At 38.3% G+C, this 10,933-nt stretch overlaps 3 protein-coding genes across 4 annotated transcripts; 2 read left to right on the top strand and 1 right to left on the bottom strand.

Moving 5' to 3' along the window:
- Positions 1 to 247: 247 nt before the first annotated feature.
- LOC130992083 (CBL-interacting serine/threonine-protein kinase 11) lies at positions 248 to 2,258 on the top strand. Its single transcript, XM_057916556.1, has one exon. The coding sequence runs from the start codon at positions 569 to 571 to the stop codon at positions 1,895 to 1,897; it is 1,329 nt and encodes a 442-aa protein (XP_057772539.1). The 5' UTR covers positions 248 to 568; the 3' UTR covers positions 1,898 to 2,258.
- Positions 2,259 to 3,203: 945 nt separating this feature from the next.
- Positions 3,204 to 5,886, bottom strand: LOC130992082 (CBL-interacting protein kinase 2-like). Its single transcript, XM_057916555.1, has 2 exons — positions 5,715 to 5,886; positions 3,204 to 4,904 (listed from the first exon to the last, which is right to left on the bottom strand). Exon 2 carries the CDS (start codon positions 4,819 to 4,821, stop codon positions 3,541 to 3,543), a length of 1,281 nt encoding a protein of 426 aa, XP_057772538.1. The 5' UTR covers positions 4,822 to 4,904; positions 5,715 to 5,886; the 3' UTR covers positions 3,204 to 3,540.
- Positions 5,887 to 7,208: 1,322 nt separating this feature from the next.
- Positions 7,209 to 9,334, top strand: LOC130992081 (LOB domain-containing protein 15). 2 transcript variants are annotated; one of them, XM_057916553.1, is made up of 3 exons: positions 7,209 to 7,615; positions 7,737 to 8,001; positions 8,725 to 9,334. In XM_057916553.1, the coding sequence occupies exons 1-3, from the start codon at positions 7,602 to 7,604 to the stop codon at positions 9,136 to 9,138; spliced, it is 693 nt and encodes a 230-aa protein (XP_057772536.1). In that variant the 5' UTR covers positions 7,209 to 7,601; the 3' UTR covers positions 9,139 to 9,334. The 2 variants fall into 2 exon arrangements, with proteins under 2 accessions (XP_057772536.1, XP_057772537.1); XM_057916554.1 differs by having other exon boundaries at positions 7,379 to 7,543.
- The last annotated feature ends 1,599 nt before the right edge of the window (positions 9,335 to 10,933 follow it).

The following is a 10,933-nucleotide window of genomic DNA, read 5'->3' as shown; positions in this document are numbered from 1 at the left end:
AATAGTTGAAGCTCATTGGACTTCCATTCCTTCAAAATCGTTGCTTGAAATCGAAAACAAATCTTTTCATAATTTTTTTTGTGAGTTGGGTCTAAAACAAATTTTGATCCATAAAATAAATTTCATATCTTTTAAAATCACTTTCACTAATCACTGTCCATCTCCCACCTCTTCTAGATTTGAAATAACACTTAACCCCAACACCAGACATCTCTTATCTACCCCACCTCACAAAAAAGAAAGGAAGAAAAATAAAAAAGAAAGAGCAAAATTCCAAGTTTATTTATGGACCACAACAATTTTCAAACAATAGTATTATAACCTACAAAGCTGGACAACAACGCGCAAATTAGTGTCAACCAGAACTACAGTATAAGAAACATGCGATTAATTATAATTCCTAAACAATCTCGAAATAGGCTCAACCAACCAATCTCTCCAAAAAAAAATTAATACCACAACTATTATTAGGTGTATGACCTAACAAAACCTCCCTTTTCTGCTGCTGGAATTCCCCCAATTCTTCAACAATCTCTCAATCGTTGCCCGGCGTCTAGATTCACCGTTGATGTCGGAGATCCACGGGGCGTCGAGTTCCGCTCGCGCGCCGCCGTTGGCCACCGCTGCTTCGACAATGGCTCTGTCGCCGGAGAACGCGCTGTTCAACAAGTACGAGGTCGGGAAGCTGCTGGGCTGCGGCGCCTTCGCCAAAGTGTACCACGCGCGCGACGTGGCCACCGGCCGCAGCGTCGCCATCAAGGTGATCAACAAGAGCAGGTTGAACAACAATGCGACGCTCATAAACAACATCAAGCGCGAGATCTCCATCATGAGCCGGCTGCGGCATCCCAACATCGTCAAGCTGTACGAGGTGCTCGCCACCAAGAGGAAGATTTTTATCGTGTTGGAGTTCGTCAAGGGCGGGGAGCTCTTCGCCAAGGTGGCCAAGGGGCGGTTCAGCGAGGATCTCGCGCGGAAGTACTTCCAGCAGCTCATCTCTGCCGTCGGCTACTGCCACTCCAGAGGCGTATACCACCGCGATCTGAAGCCGGAGAATCTGTTGCTGGACGAGAATGGCGATCTGAAGGTCTCGGATTTCGGCCTCAGCGCGCTGGCGGATCACGTGCGGCCCGACGGCCTCCTGCACACGCTCTGCGGCACGCCGGCCTACGTGGCGCCGGAGATCCTCGCCAAGAGAGGCTACGACGGAGCGAAGGTGGACGCGTGGTCGTGCGGCGTCGTTTTGTTCGTCCTCACCGCCGGATATTTGCCATTTAACGACCCGAATTTAATGAATATGTACAAGAAGATCTACAAAGGTGAATTCCGGTGCCCTAAGTGGACTTCGCCGGATCTGAAGCAATTTTTCTGTCGATTACTGGACACAAATCCTGAAACTAGAATCTCGATTGAACAAATCAAGCGTGATCCGTGGTTCAGGAAGGGGTATTCGGAGGTGAAACCCGAGAGCATCTGCGGCATGTGGAAGGATGAAGAGAGGAAATTGCAGGATTTGAACGCGTTTGACATCATCTCCTTCTCCCGAGGACTCGATCTGAGCGGATTGTTCGACGGAAAGTTCGTAGCTTCGGAGGATGTGGACCGTCTCACGGCGGAGGAGCAGCCGGAGATAGTGATGGAGAAGGTGGAGGAGGTGGTGAAGGCGGAGAGCGGCGGCCTGCAGCTGAGGAAGACCAAGGAATGCGGGGTGGAGCTGGAGGGGCAAAATGGTGATTTCGTAGTCTCCTTGGACGTCTACCGGTTAACCGACCGGTTGGTGGTGGTGGAGGTGAAACGGAAGGCCGGAGACGCCACTGCGTTCGCCGGGTTGTGGAATAACAAGATTAGGCCGGTAATTCTGCGGCGACCGGAGGTGCAGGTTTCCGGCAGCGACTAGGACTTGGATTCCCACTCGGCCCACGGCGGTTGCAGGGGTAGTTTCGTCTTACTTTTTGTTTGTTGTTTGAATATAAGTGTTTTTTTATTCATTTTTGGGTCGTCGATACAAAACATATTCGTTCTTGTATATTAATATTTCAGTGATTATTCAAAGGGTTTATAAATTTACGATGAAAAAACGAAAAAAAGCTTAGTTTGTGATAGAGTGGTAGGATGCAGACAATAAGAATGCAAGTGCCGGATTTCGAAATTCATGGCGCAGCGTTTCATACATTGTTTCAGAAGATGAAAAATTCTGGTTAATTTGGGTTTGTAAAGTGTTGTTGATTTTGAATATAGTTGTGTAGTGTGTTTGTGCTTGTTTCTACCTTTCACTCTTTCTTTTGATGCTTCTTGTTCATTATTGCACCCCCTAACGATAACTTCCAATTTACCGTTGTTCCTCTACTTCGCTTTATATCCCTAATGATGACTTCCAATTTACCGTTGTTCAAGTTCCTTTTATTTGGATTGTCGGATTGATCGATTATGGGTAATTCGATTTATAATTTTTTTTTTCGATCCTAACTTTACGTTTTTGGTTTTGTGATAATATATACTCCATACAACAAACGAACGCTCACGTAAATAAATATCATTTGAACATCGATTTACATAATAACTAGTACTCATTCTATCCATGACAAAACTTCATATTTATCCTTTTTAGGATGTCTACAAAAAAAATTCCTATTGTATTTTTGGACTATACCCTATCACTTATAATACACTATTTTCCTTTACTATTTACATGTTTAATACTAATTAACATATTTTCATAACTCCCAATAAACTCAACAAACTCGTCTTAAAATTCGTGTCTATCCCTCCTAATAAATTTTTATCATGGATGGAAAGAGTAATATTTAATGTTTAGAGAGATAAATATACATATATTTTTCTTAAATATGGTCATTTGAATTATAGTAATATTTTGGCTATTCAATTCTATAAGTTATTTTCGTGCCAACTCTATCGAGGTATGAGCTAGTTCATTTGAATTGTAGTAGTAATATCTTTCGGCAAAAAATTTCGACTTTAATCTTGCCAAATTAAAGACTCGTTGGAGCGGATCCATAAATTTCAGATTGAATTGACCTTCGTATTTAAAGAAAACCTAGTCCGTTTCATTTGGGTCGATGAAAAATCATTATGGAAAATTAAAGATGTTGAGTTTGCCATAACGTAGGAGGTGATTACAAGGAATGCCAAATTGGGAAATCGAACAAAGGTTGATATTCGTTGGTTATTGTAGAGTTGATCGATTTTTCATAAGAAATTTGACATTTATAAAAATTGTGGACCTTCTGAAATAAGCTTTTAGCAAGAAAGTTCCCAGAATTCAGAAACCATCCAGATTTGTGGATTCTCTAGTGCACGTACCCAAAACAAAAAGAAATAATTAAATCGATGATGATCAAACAAAATCATCAAAACTATACTCTGCTGCAAAACTTGGAAGTTTTGACAGTTTCAACTTTCAACTACATTTGCTATGCTCGGTAATCAGTATTCATGTGAAAAGAATCCTCAGCTCAGTCGAAAGTGAAGAAAATGCTCCCACCAACTCGACCCGAAACCTATAACTTATGGTAGCCACTGCTAATATAATACCTCGCCGTAAGATGGTCGAACGATGTCAACGAGACGAGGTCTTATAACATCGTTCAATATCTTCTTGTACTTCACCACGTCTCCGTATCCTCTCTTCACTTCCACCAAATGAAGCACCGGAGTGATGACGAAGATCTCAACTTCAATCGACACAGCCCCGTCTCTGCTCTCCTTGGACCTCTCAAATTTGAGCAGCCCCCCGTCCTTCTTACTCACCTTCATCTCCACGATCTTGGCCGCCTTCTCGAGCCTGGAGATGATCAAGGATGCAGGCTTGCACAATATGAACCTGCATTCCTTGTCCAAGCCAGATTCCTCAAACAGTTTGGAAAGATCTAATCCATCCGACAAGGATATGATGTCGAACGCGTTCAAATTTGAAAGGCTTCGCGCCTCTTTCTCGTTGCTCTCTCCCCACGCGACACCACGAGATACTACTGATTCACCTTTAATTCCATTTCCCCCCTTGAACCAACAACCTGCCTTGATCTCTGCGATTGAGATTCTACTATTTGGATTTGGATCCAACATTCTTGAAACTAGTCTCCGAAGTTTGGGCGAAAACCAACTAGGGAATTTATACTCTCCTTTGATAATCTTTCTATACATCTCCATCAAATTCCGGTCGTGAAAAGGAAGATAACCGGCCAACAGAACATAAAGCACCACCCCACACGACCAGATATCCGCTCCCACGCCATCGTACCCGTTCCTCTCGATTATCTCAGGCGCTACGTAGCCAGGGGTGCCGCAGCTCGTGTGGAGCAGCCCATCCGAGCGCCTGCTTTCAGTGAGGGCGCTCAACCCAAAATCCGACACCTTGACATTCCCATCCCCGTCCAACAGTATGTTCTCGAGTTTCAGATCGCGATGGTACACGCCTCTGCTGTGGCAGAACTCAACGGCATCCATCAGCTGCACGAACAATTTTCTTACAACATCTTCCGGAAACTTCCCCTGAGCCACCACCTTGTTGAAGAGCTCGCCCCCTTTGGCATATTCCATCACAAAATAGATCTTGGTCTTGGTGGCCATGACTTCATAGAGACGAACGACGTTGGGGTGTCTGACGAGCCTCATTACAGATATCTCTCGTTCTATCTGATCCAAGAGATCCGCCTTCCTAATCTTCCCCTTGTCAATCACTTTGATGGCCACGCTCTGCCCCGTCTCGACACACCTAGCGTGGTAAACTTTTGCAAACGTCCCTTGGCCTAATAACCTTCCCAACTCGTATTTTTGCATCAATATAGCCCCCTTAAGACCCATAGTCAAGCCACAAGAACCCTACCAGTTGGGGCCCCAAATCGACTAAAACCTCAGCACAAGCTTCAAGCACGAGCAACCAAAACCTATAAGGCAATTCACGAGAGAGAAAAATGAGGCCTAGTCACAATACAATAAGAAGACTTGAACACAAAATACAATGCAGTGTATTCATGTAACTCCAACGAAACGAAGATCATCTTCCATTGCTCTTATAGAAGTGAAGACTGTAACCAAATACCTAGTTCCAACTCTACTGCTAGATGTTAATATTTACCCAATATGTATAGAATGCACCATAAGGCCAAGATTATGAACAGAACTAGCGAGTTATGTGACACCAAAACGTGCAATTATCCTTTACATTAGCATCATGTTAAGTATAATTCACAAGGAGACGAAATGGAGAAGATGACGACAAAGTCTTGAACTAGTTTTCATCAACATTATAGTCATGATCACATATTCAAAGTAGTTTGGAAGTTCGGCCAACACAATCCTATGAGAAGAAAGCAACCAAAAGAGTGGTGAATGCAAGTCTATTTTACTCTAAACATGTTCTCAAATATGCCACAATTGTGTATCAAGAAGCCAACAACCACTCCTAAAATTAGGCTTAATAAAAATTATAGTATGACTCATCAAACAACACCCAGTCCTTCAAAAATTGTCAGCAAACAACACAACCCCAAATTCATATCGTAATTCTGCAAAAAAAGGCTCAAACTTTTGACATTGGCAGGAACAGGTAACACGCAGGAATATGACATAATCAAGAATCTAGAAACAGAGAATCAAAAGAAGGTACTTAAATGGTAGCCCATATCAGAAAAAAACAATAAAAATACAAACCCAAATCAATGTTGAATGAGAAGAACAAAGTAAATTAGACATACCGCTGAATTTGAATTGTGATTAAGCTCTGACCAGAGTGGAGATACAGAAAACATAAGAAGCGTGATCAAAGATATTAATATAGCTTAGGAGTTAGGAATTTTCCTAGAGCCAACAAAAGATGTGGGGGCGCTCGTTGTTGTGACAAAAAACGTGTGATTACTATTGAGTCAACAGCTGACTTGCAAGGAAACAACTACTGCGGAACGTCGAGAAGCCACAACTCGAGCTCAATTAGTAATATGAATTAGATTAGAAGATCTAAATGGGCCGAACCAAGTTGGGTCAGGATCAGCCCAAGATCATAGCATGGCCCAGCCCAACCCCAATAACAAGGCTAGAGTTTGTGATTTAGAATTACTATCTTACCCCTGAATTTGTAAATGAACAAATACCACACCCCGTGCATTTTTTTAAGCCCACTCTCATTCTATAGCACACTCATATTTTCATTCTTCTACTGCTTATTTTATTTCTATCTTCATCTTCTTTTTTTTCTTTTTTTTTGTGCTGATTGTGCTTATTTCTATTATTGTAAATTTATCATAAAAAAGGAGGAATAAAAAAAAATTGTCTCTTTAAATCTCTCATTTCTTTTTCCTTACTTTCTATGAAAACGGATTTCACCTTTTTTTTTTCCATTCCTTTTACTTTAAGGGGATAATATTATTACATGAGATTTGATAATTGAAACTAGATGAAATTTGCTTGTTTTTTTTTTTTGAAGGGGAAGTTAATTGTTTTACGCATCCATAACATAAATGAAAATATATTGGTATTGTTAAACTGAAATATTTGTGGTAGCCGTTTGAGAGAAAATATTTGTAATAATTAATAAGTTCCCATGTGGCATTATGTGATTAAATTTTCTTATTATAGGCTTATAGCTAGTATATAAATAATTGGTATGTATACATGTTGAAACGTTTAGTTATAAAATATAAATATTTAGCCACATTCATAATTAATTATAAACGAGATACGCATATAATAAATAAATAGAATTAAAATGTGCAGAAAATTAAAGAATAAAAGGATTGGTTGTTATAAGAGTGAGGAAATTACATTCTTCTTCGCGTTAGCATTATTTTAATCAATGTAGCATACAAAAGACAAAAAGGTAGATTCAACTAATCGACAAAGTCTATGTAAATATATGCAATATTAGTTGTTGATAATTCTACCAAGAAAATTGACACTCGTGCGAGGTAGTACGGTGACAAAAAAAGGTACAGTATAAAAAAGATTTTCACTAGTTCTTGTTCATGCCAAGATCTTTCCCGTTATATATATTCCACACCCTAATATTGATAGTGATGGAATTTCACTGAAATAGCTAAAATACAACACACAATGATAATTAATTTCTGTACCAATATTATTGAAGTCATGATGCTACAATAATAAGTTGAGATATAGGAAGATGTCGCTGTCCACATTCCAAATTTGTATATGCATGTATATATAAGCTTGAGAAGTTCGATAATTTCTTTAATCAAATCAAATATTTATTGTTGAACGTGTGAAGCAAAGTCAGGATGTGTTGCTTTCCTAAAGTCAATTTCTGCGAGATCTCACACATGGGCAACCTCTCTCAAGAGCTGGCATTCTCCTCTCTCTCTCTCTCTCTCTCTCTCTCTCTCTCTCTCTCTCTCATCACCTTGTGTTGTGCTTGCTAGCCAGCCGCCCTCAATAGTTTTTACTTCACCAATTTCCACACTTAAAGATCTTGCCACTTTCTTCAACAAACACAACATTGACCCTACTTTGTGTGTGTGTGTGTGTGAGAGAGAGAGAGAGAGAGATCTGATCTTTGAAGCAAGCCCTTTTTGTAATCTTCTGCCTCTTCACTTTCAATTTTGTTGTTTTCTTACATATATATTTCTTGAATGTCAAGAGAAAGGTAAATCAAATCAAACCCCAAAAACCCTATTCTTGGTCTTGTTCATTTACAACCACACAAACATGATGATGATGATGATGATTATTTGTTGCAAATACATGTAACTTACTTATGTTTGTAGGGAAGGGGTTGGTGAGATCGGGAAGAAGCTGAAGACGGAGATCGATGGTTCATCGCCGTCGGCGTCGGTGAGTATGGGAAGGAGACACGTTTTCGGACCGCCGGGAAGCTTAAACACGATCACGCCGTGCGCTGCGTGCAAGCTTTTGAGGCGAAGATGTGCTGAGGAATGCCCCTTTTCGCCCTATTTCTCCCCACACGAACCCCACAAATTTGCTGCTGTTCACAAAGTCTTCGGAGCTAGCAATGTTTCCAAGATGCTCATGGTAATAATTTCCCACTTTCATTTTTGTTTTATTCCATGAATCTCAAATCCGAATTAGGTGTCGATTTAATGTTGTCAAATCCAACTTTTTGAAAGATTGTGATCAATCGAGGTCCTCCTCTCGTGTTTGTCGTGTACTGAGAGAATGAAATACATATTGATCGTATCGAAGAGTTAGATTGTATCGGAGAGTTACAAATTAGTCTAATATATATGCTTCCTTCAATCCAAAGTAAGGGTTTTGGGGACTCTCCACTCACATATACATGAATAAAAATCAATCACTGCACCCAATAGATTATCAAGAATTAGGAATTTAATTGAAACGCAAGATCTCAAAATCATAAATAGTTTGTCCCATTTTGTATGTATAGCATACATCTATATATCATAACATAATTAATACTATCACTCCAAGAACTAAATCTAAAGATCTCTTAATTTATCTAGTTACAAGCAGACTAGCTAGTAATCTCATTATCAAAAAGTTACGAACTTGTTAAATTTCACCGACGCCTTATATATGCACACAGACGTCAGTTGCGGATATAAGGGGATCGAACACGGTCATCATCCCCAACCACCTTTTTAAAACTAAATTTAATTTTTTTATTTATATTTGTTTTTTTTTTTAAGTCGAAACTTTTCGATTTAAGCTCTCTTCAAATTAACCAATTTTTTGCATTAAAAATTAGGTTAATAAAATAGTACTGTGATTTTTTAGGAGGTGCCGGAAGCTCAAAGAGCAGACGCAGCCAACAGTTTGGTGTATGAAGCAAACGTGAGACTAAGAGATCCAGTTTATGGGTGCATGGGTGCAATTTCTGCTCTGCAGCAGCAGATCCAAACTCTGCAAGCGGAGCTCAACGCGGTGAGGGCTGAGATACTCAGATATAAGTATAGAGAAGCTGCGAATTCCATCATCGCTTCCACCAACGCCGCACTCGCCGTGTCCGTGGCCGAGCTGCCGCAGGCTCCGCCCACCCCGACGCCCTCTCAGCCGGCTCCAGTAGCAGCGCCGCCGCCGCCGTCAATTGTCATCACCTCCACTTCTTCGGCTCCGTCTCTGTACACATCCCCTTCTAGCACGGCTAGCTACACCAGCATTACCAATAACCATATACCTTTCTTTGACTAAATCGATCTATCCTATCCATCTTCTCTTTTTTCCTTTTTTTTTTTTGTTTTTTTTATAGTTTGGTTTTCTGATTAGTAGAGAACTAGGGTCCTCTAAATCAAATCTGGTGATTAGGAATAAAAAAGAAAACCCTTGTTTTATATAAATCGTGGAATTTCACTTTAATTTCCCCTATTATATATACTGTGTTCATATATACCTCCAAATTGCCTTTTCTATTCTTGTCTACTTTTTTGCCTAAAGATTTTAATTATTTGGTCAAGTTTCTTGGAAGATGAAATTTTGGATGAATTCTTAAAGTTCCATGTAGCAAATTAATATGCATAGTGTCAAAATCCAAAACCGCGCGATGAGTCAAATTAAATTAATCAAATGGCTCAATATTGGATTCAAAGTTTCAGACTAAGCTAATATTTGCAATTATTAAACTAGCTGATATTCTATCATCCTAAAAAAAAAATGAAGTATCTTATTTGGAGATGATTTTTTATTTATTTAAGTATTTCATCTCAAAACTACATATTAAAATCTAAAATGATGTAAAATCGACTAACTATTTAGGCCCGTAATGTCCTCATATTCTTTACTCTATCCGTTTCTCGTGGATTAACAATTGAGAATTAAAGGAGTAAAATTATCCACTTCTTTATCAGCTTAATTTGATGACTGTTCTTAGAGACACTTATTCGATATCAAAAAGAATATTTAATTACAAACTTAAATTCAAATTTTGACATGTTAGATCGAGATTCTAATTTTAAAGGATTCTACTTATTAAAGAGGTGGATTCTTCTTGTTCCTTAATGCATGGAAAAGATTTTTCTAGGTAGGAGTAGGGGCTAGTTAATTAGTGGGGTAGGATTTGATTTTTACTTTTCTTGAAATGTTTTTTCGTTTTCTTCTTTTTTTCATGGTAGTTGGAACATACACATCCAAACAAACCTTAAGGTTGCACGTGTGGTGGGTATCAAAATTAAAGCTTTGACTGTGTGATTATATATTAAAGTCTGAAACCATACTAGTCTGTGCACCATAAATTAGGAGCAGCTGAGAAATTAAAGAGAGATAGTAAAGGAGAAGAGGAGACAAAAGGTATGGTGATTGCGCTGCCCAATGCTTTAATTGCAAGTTTAATAAATAGTATATACTATTATGTCACAGCAGAAACTTAGGCAATTCAGATGGAAATTAATTACTATCACTCACAAATCAAAAATGGTTTAAAGTCAGATATCAATACATACTCGAAATCGTTAAGAATGTACTATACTGTATATATTGAGAAATCGAATTAACTCCATTCAATTATTCGTTGTCATATCTTATCATGTGTATATGATTTGTATATGATTTTAAAATGTAAATTTGTGCATACATGTACAGTCTTTACATACACTTGTTTATTGACAAAAAAAGGAATAATAAATCTATGCAGCACATTGTACAAACTAGTTCAATGGGAAAAAAAATTAATTTATCTAATTTATTTTTTAAATAAAAATAAGATTTAATTATTTTACTATACTGTTTATATCACACTCCTTATTTTTTAACTTTTTTCATTTTTCATTTTATTTTTTAATAAAAATAAAAAAGTTACAAAAAAATAACTAGATAATATAATAAAATAACTAAATTTTATTTTTATTAAATAAATTTTTATTTATTTAACTAATTTGTGGTTGATTAAAATGTGACTGTTTAGCATCACTTAAAAAGATAGTTGAATCCCAATTAAAAAGGAAGAGGCCAGTTACACATTTTTCAATAATTAATTTATTAATATTGTTTAGTG

Source organism: Salvia miltiorrhiza, chromosome 7 (assembly GCF_028751815.1).
Source record: "Salvia miltiorrhiza cultivar Shanhuang (shh) chromosome 7, IMPLAD_Smil_shh, whole genome shotgun sequence".
NCBI lineage: Eukaryota > Viridiplantae > Streptophyta > Magnoliopsida > Lamiales > Lamiaceae > Salvia > Salvia miltiorrhiza.
This window is presented reverse-complemented; position numbering and strand designations above follow the sequence as displayed.